At 38.0% G+C, this 17,263-nt stretch overlaps 1 protein-coding gene across 1 annotated transcript in view; it reads right to left on the bottom strand.

Moving 5' to 3' along the window:
• Positions 1–13,889: 13,889 nt before the first annotated feature.
• The window catches only part of exog (exo/endonuclease G), an 11,228-nt gene continuing 7,854 nt past the window's right edge, over positions 13,890–17,263 (bottom strand). Inside the window, exon 6 of the mRNA XM_081353415.1 lies at positions 13,890–14,611. Within this exon, the coding sequence (XP_081209541.1) occupies positions 14,159–14,611 (453 nt within the window). The 3' untranslated portion in view covers positions 13,890–14,158. The remainder of the gene's footprint in view (positions 14,612–17,263) is intronic.

Raw genomic sequence — 17,263 nt, 5'->3', positions numbered from 1 at the left:
ATGAGGATTTGATGATCAAGTAACATTTATGATTATTATCAATGTTGAAAACAGTTGGATTGAGAGATGAATAGAAGTTCAAAAGAACAGCATTTATCTGAAATAGAATCTTTTGTAACATTATAAATAATATTCACTGGCACTTCTGTTCAATTGAATGCATTCTTGCAGAATTTAAGTATTAATTTCTTACCACAAACTTGAGAGCAAACACATAAAAAAGTAAAAGAGTGTAGGCTAAGTGTGTGTGTCAGGTCTTCTGGTGGAGTCAGTGCTGATGATGTCAGTTCTGTCAGCGGGTGTGTGTGTGTGTGTAGAATATGATTCAAGGGGTTATACATGAAAATATATATATTTTTACAGTGCACATTTTGCAAACAAGTTACAATGTTAAATCATATTTACGGCATGAGGAAAATCTCATGTGATTGTGCTGAATGTAATTAAAACAAACATGACATATGATATGAGCTCACACACACTGACTCATGTAATTAAACACACACACACACACACACACACAACACCGCCGTGTGTTGTTCAGAGACGCCATTATAAATAATTATTTTCGTTGGTAAAATAGAGCAAAATCGTGCAATTCTGTGTCTAAAATATAAGGCCATTTACTATAAGCTTATATAAAATCAATATCACATTTGTTACCATCCTGATATCTGGAGAAAAACAGCACTCTATGTGTGATATTTACTAACTAGGGCCGATATTAAATGATGTAAATATAGACTAAATGACGCAGAGTACACGCTCTCTGGATGTGTGTGAGGGATTATACTCAATATCAGATCGCACATCGTTAAAACAACAATCACGATATGATGTAGGCTAGGCCATATCACACACTCCCAGAACTTCCTGCTCGCCATCATCAGCTGACTCTTCCCATGATGCTCTCTGCTCACTTCTCTTCTCTGTGATGTTGAGGATGTTATTGATGCGATGCTTTCATGGCGCAGTGTGAGATATATCTTAAGCTGTTTATTCCATCTAATATGACTGATGTGATTGACACCATCCATAAAAGCATAAATATGAAGAGCAGAGAAAGCAACTTTAAAAGCAACACTTCACAACGCCTGAAACATCGATACAGCCAGGCCGGCAGGGGGCAGGCGCGCGGGAAGAGCGGCGCGGGGATTTTCCACAGGATTCTAAATGCAATGCAATTTTTTTTTCATTTATATTTATCCATTTTATAGTAATTTGTAATTAACAACTTAAGTGGGCTATTTAAACAGTGTTAGGCTTATTTATGTGTTAAATACGTTTTTTTAAAGGGTAACTAAACCCTAAACCAACTTTTTTTAGTTAATGATCTGTAAGAATGGGACTTTATTAGTGCTGTTCATTTATTCAAGTAATTTTTTGGACATTTGTGTTTAAAGTGTTTTAATTTTACAAAATATGGTGTAAAAACGTCTGAGTGCTGCCCTCTTCAGGTTGAACAGTGGCTACTGCAGTTGAATTTTCCTATTGGAAGTTGTGGTACCCTCTGACGTCAGAGAGTACCAGCTAACCACGCCCTTGCCTGCAGAGAGATACGTCTCAGATGCACGCCCCCTCCCCACTGGGCTCTGCCTACTTTTCCAGCATTTTTCAAATATTGCCAGTGGGTGGAGTCAGGCTCTGACCAGGGGTTTAGTTACCCTTTAAACATACGCCTAGAGTGTGACGTCATATCAGCCGCTCAAATAAACAAAAAAAAAAAAAAAAACAATTGTGTATGACGGTGTAAACAGTCCAATAACCCTTTTATTTAAAGGCTTAATGTACGTCCCGTAGACCGGTCCGTTGCATTACGATTGAAAGCTGCATATCAATAAAGTCAAAAATGTGATTTGCAGTCAGTTCGTGTGTGTGTGTGTGTGTGTGTGTGTGTGTGTATGTGTGTGTGTGTGTGTGCTGTGTTCTCATCGATAAGCTTCTTTGATTTGACAAGTTTTATAGACTTGATATTTTTTATTCAAGAATAAACCTCATTTACATTCAAACCAGAAATTATTCAGACACCAGATATAATATAGGCTATATATTGTTTTACTAGTGTGTGCGTATTTATCAAATAAATGCAGGCTTGTGAGCAGAAGAGACGTCTTTTAAAAACATTAAAACTAGATTAATCTTTTAACTGGTAGTGTAAGTCTGAATATTTTTGCCGTACAGCATTTTTGTCTCTCGCACTCACGTTCACTTTTACTAAGGATCCTACGCACAGTTTAATAAAGCACATTTGCTCTGCACATTTACTTTTGTGTCACTAAACTTCAGATTTTCTCTCAGTGCTCTTCCGTTTTTTGTGCAACATGCATTAGACAAACAAAGTTCACAAACAGAAAAATAAATCAGTTTTGAAAGCATGATTATAATAAGATCTAAGATGAGAGCCAAGGCTGAAAGCACACTTATAAACTTAATAGTATCTGGACTTTCTGTAACTGTAAAGTCACATTTCAAAGCATTTAAAAGCCTGAATGTGTCAGAGAAAACTTGTATTAAATGAAAGTGATGTACAGTAAGAGCGTCAGGAAGAGCGAGGGACAGAGAGAGAGTCTTTCCCATGAGCACTCACTGCGATTAGCATCACTCTTCAGGAAATGGATGTGGATGTGTGTGTGTGTGTGTGTGTGTGTGTGTGTGTGTGTGTGTGTGTGTGTGTGTGTGTGTGTGTGTGTGTGTGTGTGTGTGTGTGTGTGTGTGTGTGTGTGTGTGTGTGTGTGTGTGTGATGATGTGTAGTATTTATCGATGCTTTAGTAATGTAAACCCCTGTTTATCGAGCCGGGAAAGCGTCAGGGTTCGTACAGATTCTGTAACATGAAATTCCTGGACTTTTCAAGCACTACTTTTTAGTTTTTTTCCAAAGACTTCAGTCAGAGATCTCACTTATCAATATCTTTATTATCTTTTAAATTCTAAAAAAGGTAAATAGATAAAATAAACGAATAAAACAAAATGGTACAAGTAAAGTGCAGCGCATGCAATGACTGGTAACTTTCACCATTGAAAGAACACTATGATAAAGATATCGCTTTCCTTATTAAATCTGATTTTCCCTCATGAATATATGATTGACATGAAGAATAAAAGCTGAATCATATTCTTGCATATTTATATGAGCAATATCACACTCATAGCCATGCGAAATGCCTCTATATCTATAATAAATTAAATTAAAAATACATTTCCCATATATTCTCTTTCAATAATTCAAGCACTTTTTGAGTCCTTAAAAAAAATGTCTGTTTTCAAGGGTTTTCCAGGACTTAGATTTCAAAAACACTTCAAGCGTCGTGTACGAACCCTGTCTGAATGTTGGAGAACAGATCACGGCGGGTTCGGAGGTCAGTCGTGTCACGTGTGTTTGTGTGAGTGTGTTTAAGTCACAGGATAGTGTAATGCGTGTAAGGACGAGGACAATGATTTGGTCTCTCTACATCTTCCCAGTCGCTGTGATGAGTGTGTGTGTGTGTGTGTGTGTGTGTGTGTGTGTGTACAGTTGCCGTGGCAGCGGGATCTGGTGTGTATGGTTGCCATGGCAGCGGGATCTGATGAGGTCCCTGGACATCAGAGAGGATGAGCTCGATCTCCCGGAGGGCAGAAGTGACCCGGCGATACACACCCTCGCGTTTCCCTCTGGAAGACGGAGAACACACACACGCACACACTCACACGCACGCATGCACGCACGCACACACTCACACACACACACGCAAACACACACGCAAGCACGCACGCACGCACACACACACACACACACACGCGCGCGCGCACGCATGCACACACTCAATCGCACGCATATAAGAGCCAAATATCACACAGAGATGTAAACACATTATTTATCATGCATGCTGAACTGTGTAGGCTTAGGCTATACTGTAATAATAATAATAATAATAATATATTATATACATACAGTACCGGTTAAAAGTTTGGACACTTTTACTATCTTGAATGTTTATGACAGAAGTCTCTTATGCTCATAAAGCCTGCATTAATTTGATCAAAACTTTTTCTACAGAAAAAACTGTATAGAAAAAAAAAGTAAGAAATATCATTAGATTTTAATCAGCAGTTCTCTATGTGAATATATAGTAAAGTGTAATTTATTCCTGTGATCAAAGCTGAATGTTCAGCATCATTACTCCAGTCTTCAGTGTCACATGATCCTTCACAAATCACTCTAATATGATGATTTGATAGTTATTATCAATGTTGGAAACAGTTGTGCTACTTATTATCTTTTTATAACCTCTGATACTTTTCTCAGGATTCATTGACGAAAAAAAAGTTTTCTTCAAAAAAGAACAGAATCGATTAAAATAGAAATCTTTTATGTTGCCGACCAATATATATATATATATATATATATATATATATATATATATATATATATATATATATATATATCTACTGCTAGGGTGTTTATATATTTAATAATTTTCTTAAAAATGTATTACAATTTTATTTAATTATTATGTTTAATATAGGGCTATTTTCTGTCCAATTTGTGTGGACATTTTTCTTTTTTTCCCCTTTTTGTGTGTTGTTTAATTTAATTAGTGATTCTACGTTTAAATATTGAGGTTTAGGGATTGTTCCCCTATTACAAGTTTAGAGGAAATGCGATTAATTGTGATTAATCACAGCAAATTTTAATCGATTCCCAGCCCTAATATATATATATTAAAAATTATTAAATATAATAAAAAATAAATCAAATAAAATTGATTTCCTGCTGTTATATGTAATATGTATCGCAGGAGGAACTCTGAGGGCCGTTCCAGTCGAGTCTCGCGCGCCTGCTCAGCGTTTTCAGAGTTACACCCCGGACGCATTACGCCCCACAAAGACAATCTTTCAGAAAGATGTATTTTGGAGAGGACGCATTAGCAACAGAACAAGTCGTCATTCGAGTGACTCATGCGTTTCAGAGGAGAGAAAGAGCAGAAATGTGCTACTCCACATTAGCGGTGAACACCAGAACACACAGCGAGTGTTAGCAGGTGTGTGTGCGCGCGCCATACATCAATTTAATTGGGCGAAACTGTCCAGCACAGCAAAAAAACAGAGGTAAAGGATGGCAGTTCCTAAACAAGAGCTTTTGTGCCCTATTTTACATGCGTAATAAAGACGCAGAACAACTCGACACACTGCAGATAACCTTTACATGACCAACGCAGCATTATTATTATTATTGTTTAGATTTAGTGTAAGTGATGTGATCATCAGCGAGACAGTCAGAAACAAAAAAGCAATAACCATAACCCAGAACACCCAAACTAACATACAGAAACCATCCTAATCACACAGATATGTATTCATAGATCCACATTTATGACACAGTTCATCACTCACACTTACAAATCTATGATAGATTATCTATCACAACATTGTTGCTGTAAAAACCACAAGCTTTAAATCCCAGATGAAATAGCATAACCTTTCAGTGGCAATGTGTGTTTTTATGGAGAACTCAATATGCAGATTTATCACAGTAATGATCATCTGCTCATGTCTTTTGCAGGAATACAGCTGCGCTCAAAAGTTTACACACCCCTTGCAGAATCTGTCAAATGCTCATTATTTTAGCCATGATAAGAGGGGTCATACAAAATGCAATGCATTTATTTTATTTAGTATCATCCTGAGTGAGATATTTGACATAAAAGATGTTCACATATAGTCCACAAGACAAAAAAATAGCTGAATTTATTAAAATGACCCTGTTCAAAAGTTTATGAACCCTTGATTCCTAATACTGTGTCGTTCCCTGGATGATCCACGAGTGTTTTCTGGTTTTGTGATGGTTGTTCTTGCAGTGAAACTGGCCAATGTTCTTTAGAAAAATCCTCAAGGTCCCAAAGATTCTTTGGTTTTTCAGCGTCTTTTGCATATTTGAACCCTTTCCAGCGGGGATTGTGTGATTTTGAGGTCCATTTTTTCACACTGAGGGACTCAAACACAACGATTACAGAAGGTTCAAACATTCACCATGCTTTAAGAGCCGCGGGGTGCAAGAACAACCCTCACAAAACACAAAAACACCCGTGGATCATCTAGGAAACGACACACAGTATTCAGAATCAAAGGTTCATACATTTTTGCACGGGGTATTTTTATAAATTCAGCTATTTTTTTGTCTATATGTAACATCTTTTATGTAAAATATCTTATTCAGGACAGTACTAAATAAAAAATTATATTTGTATGATCCCTCTTATAGTGCAGATTCTGCTCAGGTGTCGTGGACGTCTGCCAGGCTGCTGTTATTTGGCCATAGACATATATACATAGATTCCTCATTAGTGTGTGTTTGCTGTACTTCACATTGGAACGGGTCAAATCCGGTCCGTGACACTCGAGAGCAAGTTGACTGTGTCTGTGCAACCTAGGTGCAGGTAATTATGTAAGGAGTAATTGACGACATGTTGAATTAATAGAAAATTAATGCACACCCGAGCTGGTAATGCGGTTATTTTTCTAATAATTAAACGGCCCAGAGTCAGTTCTTACGCTTATACTACAGTTCCCACACCTCAAAACATCGTTCAGATGATGTGTTTCAAGATGTTTGTCAGGTTTATGTCCTTAAACGCTCTTGTGTGTGGGACTAATTTCTTACGCATCTCGTCCCAAGCCTCCGCTGCTGATTCCAATACGCCATTTTAGAGCGAATGACAGATGCTGAGAGAGAGAGAGAGAGAGAGAGAGATAGAGAGACTGAGAGAGTGATAGAGAGAGAGAGAGAGAGAGAGAGACTGAGAGAGTGATAGAGAGAGAGAGAGAGAGAGAGAGAGTGATAGAGAGAGAGAGAGAGAGAGAGAGAGTGATAGAGAGAGAGAGAGAGATAGAGATAGAGAGAGAGAGAGAGAGGTGGTTCTGTAGTCTGTATGGACCTTTGAAGTAACTCAGATCGTTTGGTGAAGTGATATGGAACTGTAATGCGGTCTAAACCTGCCTGGAACTACTTTAGCCGTGTTTCCCTGAAAATAATTGCACACCTCAGAACGTTCGTCAACCAATCAGAATCAAGCATTCATCAACCAATCAGAATCAAGCATTCAACAGCCTAGTAGTAAAAGCATAATTTAAAGTTATTATCACAGTAATGTAACAAGGACACTGTAAAATGAAGTGTCACCCAAGCCTCCATAATGTTGCTGTTTTCTGTTGGTACATGATCTTACAGATCGTGGTTGCTGTCCTCATCTGACCACAGAAAGCACATGACGTATATCCTGGACAGTCTTCAGTCTCTTGAGCTGTTGATCTGATCTCTCTCTGTGAGGACAGAGACTTGATCCTGATGTTTCAGACTGACCTACTGACCTTCATACAGCGACTCCAGCGTCCAGTCTCATTCATCAGCAGAGCTGGAGCTTGTTCTCAGCCTTACACACACTGTACTTTAGTGTACCAGAACAAGCCGAGCACTAAACAGAACATTTCCTTCTCTTTGCTTTTCTGTGGTCAGATGAGGACAGCAACCACGATCTGGAAGATCAAGTACCAACAGAAAACATCAGCATTATGGAGGCTTGGGTGACACTTCATTTTACAGTGTCCTTGTTACATTACTGTGATAATAACTTTAAATTATGCTTTTACTACTAGGCTGTTGAATGCTTGATTCTGATTGGTTGACGAATGTTCTGAGGTGTGCAATTATTTTCAGGGAAACTCAGGGCTAAAGTAGTTCCAGGCAGGTTTTGACCGCATTACAGTTCAATATCACTTCACCTTCACCAAATGAGTTATTTCAAAGGTCCATACAGACTACAGAACCAACTCTCCAATCTCTCTCTCTCTGTCTCTCTCTCTCTCTTTATCACTCTCTCTCTCTCTCTCTCTCTGTCTCTCTCTCTCTCTCTCTCCCTCCATCTCTCTATCCCTCTCTCTCTCTATCTCTCTCTATCCCTCTCTCTCTCTCTCTCTCTCTCTCTCTCTCAGCATCTGTCACTCGCTAACATAGTAGGATGTCCTGTTACTTCATCCTCTACAGTAAAAGACCTGGGTGTTATACTAGACTGCAACCTGTCTTTTGAAAATCATATTTCATATGTTACAAGAACAGCCTTTTTCCACCTTAGAAACATTGCTAAGCTACGTAATATGCTATCTGTTTCTGATGCAGAAAATTTAGTTCATGCATTCAAGACCTCGAGACTAGATTACTGTAATGCTTTATTAGCTGGTTGTCCTGCATCCTCAATAAACAAGCTACAGTTAGTCCAAAATGCCGCCGCTAGAGTTCTAACTAGATCAAGAAAATATGATCATATAACACCAATTTTATCATCACTGCATTGGTTACCTATAAAGTTCCGTATTAATTACAAGGTATTGCTACTGACTTATAAAGCCCTAAACGGCTTAGCTCCAGTCTATTTAATGGATCTTCTATCGCCCTATAATCCATCGCGCTCTTTAAGATCACTAAATTCGAGGCTTTTGGTCATACCTAGGATATCTAGGTCCACCAAAGGAGGGAAAGCATTTTCACATTTAGCTCCAAAACTCTGGAATAGCCTTCCTGATACTGTTCGTTGCTCAGACTCGCTCTCCCAGTTTAAAACTAGATTAAAGACGCATCTCTTCAGCCAGGCATTCATATAATTCTTTTAATCTGACAGGTAAATCTGACCTCTAGTTCATAAACGCCAGAGGAGAACTGGCCCCCGACTGAGCCCGGGTTCTCCCAAGGTTTTTTTTCTCCATTAGGTCACCTGATGGAGTTTTTCGGTTCCTTGCCACTGTTGCCTTTGGCTTGCTCAGTTGGGGATATTTGGGGATATTTGCTTGAATTAATCAATCAACGATACCATTGATCAGCATTACCAAACGTGGATGTTCCACTAGAAACAAACATTGATGTATTGTTTTAATTTATTACTGTGAAGCTGCTTTGATACAACCTATGTTGTGAAAAGCGCTATATAAATAAACTTGACTTGACTTGACTCGCTCTAAAATGGCGTATTGGAATCAGCAGCGGAGGCTTGGGACGAGATGCGTAAGAAATTAGTCCCACACACAAGAGCGTTTAAGGACATAAACCTGACAAACATCTTGAAACACATCATCTGAACGATGTTTTGAGGAGTGGTAACTGTAGTACAAGCGGAAGAACTGACTCTGGGCCGTTTAATTATTCGAAAAATAACCGCATTACCACCTCGGGTGTGCATTATTTTTCTATTAATTCAACATGTCGTCAATTACTCCTTACATAATTACCTGCAACTAAACCGAACCCTAACCCTATAAGTACATGTAGTTCATTATTATTATAATGTAACACGGACACCTTAAATTGAAGTGTAACTGAAGCTTGTTTCGACCACGGAATGATAAAAAAATAAAAAAGGTAATTGCGACTTTTATCTCACAATACTAGGTTTATATCTCATAACTCTGAGAAATAAAGTCAGAATCGTGATATAAACTCTGGGAAGTTCTGGGAAAAGTAAAAAATAATGAGATAAAAAGTCGCAATTACTTACTTTAGTAATAATCATAAATGTTTCTTGAGCATCAAATCATCATATTAGAATGATTTCTGAAGGATCATGTGACACTGAAGACTGGAGTAATGATGCTGAAAATTCAGCTTTGATCACAGGAATAAATTACACTTTACTATATATTCACATAGAAAACAGATATTTAAAGTGTAATAATATTTAATATTTTTACTGCATCAAATAAATGCAGCCTTTATGAGCAGAAGAGACAAAAAAAATTGGACCCACCTCAAACATGTATATTAATTATTTTACAGAGACAAAGTGTCACTGTAACTGTAAATATTAAAATTCTTGATTTTAAATGTATTATTCAGCAACAACTTAAAGAACAGCTTGTGTTAAACCAGGAACTTTCCAGTGAAGAAATGAGAAACTCGACCTGTAGGACTTCATCTAACCGAACATCATCACCCAGTGTTTCTACAAGAAAAAAAGAAAAAAAATCAATGTTAATTTCTGGAACAAGAAGTTCTGATTTGCAAAGCAAGAGAAAAATGTGCCGTTCCCGCACAACAGCGGAGGAAGGTGACTTCCAGAGAAGCAGAAAGTCTTTAGAGAGGGTTTCTGTTGGGGAGAGCGATTGCTAAAATTGCTCTGCTGGCAAACAAACTTTGAATGTGAGTGTGTTGCAGAAAGTGTCGTGCGCTTGATCACTGTCTCGCTCACAGAACGCTGACGCAAACACACCGTGAAAATAGCCCAGCGGAATCATGGGAGCTGTATTTCTCTCTGTGTAACTGGGTTAACAACACACACATCTGAACACAGACAGCAGCGATTCTTCACCACACACACATGATTTATCTGGACGGAAAAACAAATCCGTTATCTGTGCATTTACATATCCGTGGCCTTCAACACGACCCACTTATTCATATAAAGAAGCGTATTCTCATGTGGATATCACCGTTAAACAGGACGCTTTAAAGTCTTTTATATACGCTGGCCGAGCATTTCTCATCATTTCTGTCTGATGAAGGTCTGTGAGATCAGAAATATTGAGTGAGACCGATTTAAAAAATCTCACTGATGCAAACTGAAGGAGTCTAGACGTGCAAGACAAGAAGCAAACTGCAATCAACCACCCAGAACACCTTAGCAACCTCCTAGCAACCACCCAGAACATCATCTTAGCAACCTCCTATTAACCACTCAAAACAGCTTGTCAACTTCCTAGCAACCACCCAGAACATCACCTTAGCAACCTCCTAGCAATGACCCAGAACACCTTCGCAACCTCCTAGCAATGACCCAGAACACCTTAGCAACCTCCTAGCAACCACCCAGAACATCACCTTAGCAACCTCCTATTAACCACTCAAAACACCTTAGCATCTTCCTAGCAACCACCCAGAACATCACCTTAGCAACCTCCTAGCAATGACCCAGAACACCTTAGCAACCTCCTAGCAACCACCCAGAACACCTTAGCAACCTCCTAGCAACCACCCAGAACATCACCTTAGCAACCTCCTATTAACCACTCAAAACACCTCAGCAACTTCCTAGCAGCCACCCAGAACTTCATCTTAGCAACCTCCTATTAACCACTCAAAACCGCTTAGCAACCACCCAGAACACATCTTAGAAACCTCCTATCAACCGCTCAGAACACCGTAGCAACCTCCTAGCAACCACCCAGAACATCACTTTAGCAACCTCCTATTAACCACTCAAAACACCTTAGCAACCTCCTAGCAACCACCCAGAACATCACCTTAGCAACCTCCTATTAACCACTCAAAACAGCTTAGCAACTTCCTAGCAACCACCGAGAACATCACCTTAGCAACCTCCTATTAACCACTCAAAACACCCTAGCAACTTCCTAGCAACCACCCAGAACTTCATCTTAGCAACCTCCTATTAACTACTCAAAACAGCTTAGCAACTTCCTAGCAACCACCCAGAACATCACCTTAGCAACCTCCTATTAACCACTCAAAACAGCTTAGCAACTTCCTAGCAACCACCCAGAACATCACCTTAGCAACCTCCTATTAACCACTCAAAACAGCTTAGCAACTTCCTAGCAACCACCGAGAACATCACCTTAGCAACCTCCTATTAACCACTCAAAACACCCTAGCAACTTCCTAGCAACCACCCAGAACTTCATCTTAGCAACCTCCTATTAACTACTCAAAACAGCTTAGCAACTTCCTAGCAACCACCCAGAACATCACCTTAGCAACCTCCTATTAACCACTCAAAACAGCTTAGCAACTTCCTAGCAACCACCCAGAACATCATCATAGCAACCTCCTAGCAATGACCCAGAACACATCTTAGAAACCTCCTAGCAACCAACCAGAACATCATCTTAGCAACCTCCTATCATCTACTAAAAACACCTTAGCAACCACCCAGAACACATCTTAGAAACCTCCTATCAACCGCTCAGAACACCGTAGCAACCTCCTAGCAACCACCCAGAACTTCACTTTAGCAACCTCCTATTAACCACTCAAAACACCTTAGTAACCTCCTAGCAACCACCCAGAACATCACCTTAGCAACCTCCTAGCAATTAAATATGTAACTAATATAAATAGATGTTTACTTTAAAAATAACATAAAAAATAAAATCAGCTCTGCCAAGGTAAAAATGCTAAACGACTCCAAAACTAAAGACCTAATCTGACATCGTGACTGTAAACTCATGCAAGTCCTTAATAAGCAGTGCGTATTTTAAATGTATGTACAGCTATATTGTCTGTGATGCTGATCTGATTATAGCCACAGTAAGGCACACTTGCTCAGACTGAACATTTGGCTCAAATGATTTAATGAAGCTATTAAATGTTCCTCATAAAGTACAAAATGTTCTTTAATATATTTTTCCCCGTTTTATTTACATTTTATGATCAATATCAATGATAAAAACATCCCATTTGATTTCTGACACTGCTCTGGGGGTCAAAGGTCAGATACACTTAGCCTCACTTGACCTCTGACCTTTAACGAGCATTTCACAGAGGTCACATGAATACAGGAGTCAGACACAATGCAACAGAAACAATCTTCACTTCTGCAAGATAAAAAAATCTGATGTTTGATATTATTCAGGTAACCAGATATACAACATATTTAACTAGTCATATTTAACTCAATGCTGATGATGTAATGTGTGTGAGTTATTAACTGAAACACAACAACACTAAATCATGCATATATATATATGCATATAAGTGCTTACTTCCTATTCCTCTGTAATTAGCATGTTAATTTCTTCTGATGCTCCAGTAAAACGGCAGGTTTTCCCCAGACTAACACTGACAAGTGCGACAGACTCACTCACACACACACACACACACACACACACACACACACACACACGTGTTTTACTGCGCCGCAATCTCTGTCAGACGCAATTACATGCGACTTCTGTCAGGAGCTTCAGTGCGTCTGAGGAGAGTTATTCATGAGCAGTCCTCCATCAGACCAGAGACCCTGAACACTTCCACATCACCGCAGATCCCTCACGCTAACTAACACACTCGTGTTCATGACGAAACCTGTGGCGTTACAGCGGTCTGTGACGCAATAATGATCTTATAAAGACAGAGAGTAACTGGAAACATGTATACTGACACTGACAGGTGGGCGAGTGCAATACAGACACCATTTATATTGATTTCTACAGCGATTTATATAATCCTGATTCTTTCAGAGCAGCGTCAAATTAAAAACAGGAAAATAACCGTGTTAATGTTGTAAAATTCATCAATTATTAAACAAATTCAATTCTTTTGCAGAAAGACAATCAGGGTTATTGTAGCTAACAAAAAAAAAAAAAAAATTACTACATGAATTAAGGTAATTATTTCAAATCAAATATTGAATTTTTTTTTTAAATTTTGTACTAAAATAACTAAAATTAAAATTAATCAATATATAAATATAATACAATATATTTAATATTTGTATTTATTTTGAATTCAATAAAATATAATAAATATAAAGAAAATAATAAAGAAAAAAATGAATGTAAAAATGTAAAAAAGAATAAAAATACTTCAAGAAAAATTTAAATGAAAATACAATACAAAACTAAAAACAAATTAAAAAGAAATAATTACATATATATATATATATATATATATATATATAAAACAATATCTCAATAATACTAAAACAACACTGGTCATTATTAAGCTCAATTTCGTTCAATAATAGTGTCTATTTTGCAAAGTTCCTCAGTTATGAAACAATGAGAAGCAAGCGAGATCATAAAATCACCGAAATAAAATTAACATCGACTCAAAATTCAGCCACTTTTAGGCAGTGGTTATTGGTCAACACCAAAAAAAACTCAAAAATCAACCAAAATAACACTAATAATTACTAATGAAAGAGTTTATTAATTTCCAAGACTATTAGGTCTTACAATCACTATGACAGAAGCCCTGGATGATAAACAACAACAACAACAAATGAGAAATAAAACACTTTATTGGTGTAAACGTTACACAAGGATTTCAAGTAAGTTTCAAGGCTTTGATTGCAATGAGAAAGCAGTAACTTTTAAACAACACTATACTAAAAAATACTGCGAAACTTTTAAACAACAATAACAACTACAATACTGCGAATCCAACAATCCCCAGAGCGCTCACGGCCCAGTTTTCTCCTCCCGCTCCTCTTTCTCCACCAGCTCTCGCTTCTTCTCCCGGTAGAGGTTGATGAGGTAGTCGTCGGGCTGGATTCCTGCGTGCTCCAGCTCCGTCATGATCTTCTCCAGGCGAGGGAGAGTCCTGGCGCCTGAGAGCTTGCGGCCGCTGATGTACAGCGAGAACTGGGTGAAGTCCATCAGGCGACAGGAGTCCACCTCACACAGGTTCTTCAGCTCCTCCACCCGCTCCAGCTCGGGGAAGAACCTCAGGCCGGACATGCGCTGGACATCCGTCAGGCTGACCTGGAAGTCTGTGAGCGGGCGCTCGAATCCGATCGGAGAGTTGGGGACCACAAACGCCCCGAGAGCCAGAGAGTCTGGAGACGAGTCTTTCTGCGCGAGCACGATCTTGAAGAGGTGAGTGGGAACCGCCACGTCGTCTTTCCCGATCAGCTGTCGCGGGGAACAGGAGTTAGCAATCTTGCTTTATTCTATACAGTATTTATTTAGAAAGCACATGGAAAAACAACCAAGGCTGACCATATAAAAACTTGTTAAAAAAAACCCAAAAAAAACAAGGAAGATAACAAGAAAATATCCAAAGAAAATACATTTTTTATATATATTTTAACTACCTTTCCATCCTGGATTATCAATGTTTTTTGTTTTTTTATAACATATATTTTCTTTGGATATTTTCTTATGTTTTTTCAATAAATATATGTTATAAAAAAAACAAAAAAAACATTGATAATCCAGGATGGCAAGGTAGTTAAAATATATATAAAATGTATTTTCTTTGGATATTTTCTATGTTCCTTGTTTTTGTTTTTTTTTTTTTTTATAAAAAAAAAATATATATATATATAATAAATAAAAGGTAAGTATATACTCTAGTGTTCAAAAGTTTGGGGTCATTAGTGTTTTTAAAAGTCTCTTCTGCTCACCAAGGCTGTGTTTATTTGATCAAAAATGCATTAAAAAAATGTGAAATATTATTCCAATTTAAAATAAATGTTTTCTATGTGAATATATAGTAAACTGTAAATTATTCCTGTGATCAAAGCTGAATTTTCAGCATCATTACTCCAGTCTTCAGTGTCACATGATCCTTCAGAAATCACTCTAATATGAGGATTTGATGCTCAAGAAACATTTATGATTATTATCAGTGTTGAAATGTTAATATTTTTGTGGAAACTGATACATTTTATTTTTTCAGGATTTTTTGATGAATAGAAAAGAACAACATTTATTTTGAAATAGAATCTTTTATGACATTATAAATGTCTTTACTGTCAATTTAATGTATCCTTGCTGAATAAAAGTCCTAATTTATTTTAAAAAGTTTGAATGGTAGTTTATATAACAATAAATATTCTGGGATTTTTTTTTTTTTTTTTTTTTTAAATTAAAGAGTTAGTTCATCCATGCAAGTTCTCATACTCAACTTTGATATAAATTTATACAACATGATTATTTAAAATTTTCCCAGATTGTCTTTTCCATACATTAAAACTGAATGGGGTTGGACACTGTCAGGCTTTAATAAGAACAAAAAAGAAAACAGATGTGCACTATATATGACTTAAATATCCATATTATTCCCTATTCATAGTCTTGATGTTGTTTAAGGCTCTACTAGAACAGGTTTTCCTGCTGTAATGTTGATTATTCTCCTCATATTCTCCATTGTTGCGGCTCCTCTCTTCCCAGTCTGTCAGTAACGCTCTGTTTACTTCCTGTCTCTATGAAGCCCCTCCTCCTGAAAAGCACACTGTGCTCTGATTGGTCGGCTGGATCAGTGTGTTGTGATTGGTCGAGCGCTTCGAGTGTGTTTGGGAAATGTCCCGCCCCTTTCCATAACCGGCAGTTTAACACACTACTAACTAACTCAACCAGGCCCCGCCCCTTTATTCTGCGCATTAATTATTATAATGAGGAATGTTGTGATGTGTGCGTTCCCGGAAGAAACTCGAGACTACAATGAGTTCAGAAACACTGACAGTGATATAGAGAAGAGCTGGAGCTCATTAACACAGTGAGTGCTCTTTAACAGAGGCCTATTTCTGTCCTCATTCACTTTAATTATACAGAAAGAGCAGCGTGAACATTCTGCCAAGCATCTGCTGATGTGCTCCAGAGTAAATAACGCCAGAATGATCTTTTGAATATGTATTGTGTTGATATCTCTGTCTTCCTCTGACGGCTGATGGAGAGGCGGGACTATGAGCATCAGCTGAAGGTTAATGAGACGATTATTATTACATCTGATGAAACTACACAGATCAGAATGACAAAGCAAAACTGGAGCTGTCATGGTTAGACTGAGTTCCTCTCAAAGAACCGCCTGCACATTCACGGTTACCCAAATTCCCATCAGACGGCTCGCTGAATAGGCACATAATTCCCTGAAACGGGACCGGATCGGCACACACACACACACACACACACACACACACACACATGTCCCCGGAGACTCAGTGCAGTGTGTGTTTAGATGGAGGTGACGTGGCTTCTGTCTCGGCTTATTTGCAAGAGTTCAGAGCCTCGGGGAACCTGTCTGTGTCCATTTACACACGCAAAACCAAATCTGTCCCTGTGAAGCCAGCTGGAGTCGTTTCTGTTACGCAAAACATCAATTTCATTCTGTCGTTATTATTATATTAATATATAAAAGCATAATCGATGACGATACACGCAGAAATCATTGATTAAATGTCAGTCTGAGGTTGAAAAGAGAGGCTTGGTGTAGTTTAATACTGAGTCCGCTGATGTGTGAGAGATTGCGAAGTGCATGAGCGCCTCCTGCTGGACAACCGTTACCATTACATAAACTTTTCTCAAAAGCCTAAACTTTTCAGAATAATCAAGAGAGGAAACGAACACGTCTTTCTGAAACTAAAGTGTTTATGGCTAAAATACAGAATTCTGAATTTCCCTTTAGAAGTGTCAATTATTACAAAGAAAAAAAAAATCAGACAAAATTATATATAAAATATTTTCAGTATATGCTATAATAATAATAATAATTTTTCCATGATGTGTGCATTTTCTTAATGAGATGTGTGTTATTTGCCTCGTTTTTGCACTAATATCCTTCAT

Source organism: Scardinius erythrophthalmus (assembly GCF_964197995.2).
Source record: "Scardinius erythrophthalmus genome assembly, chromosome: 22".
In the NCBI taxonomy this organism is placed as follows: domain Eukaryota; kingdom Metazoa; phylum Chordata; class Actinopteri; order Cypriniformes; family Leuciscidae; genus Scardinius; species Scardinius erythrophthalmus.
The sequence above is the reverse complement of the archived record's forward strand: the minus strand, read 5'-3'. Positions and strand labels throughout refer to the sequence as shown.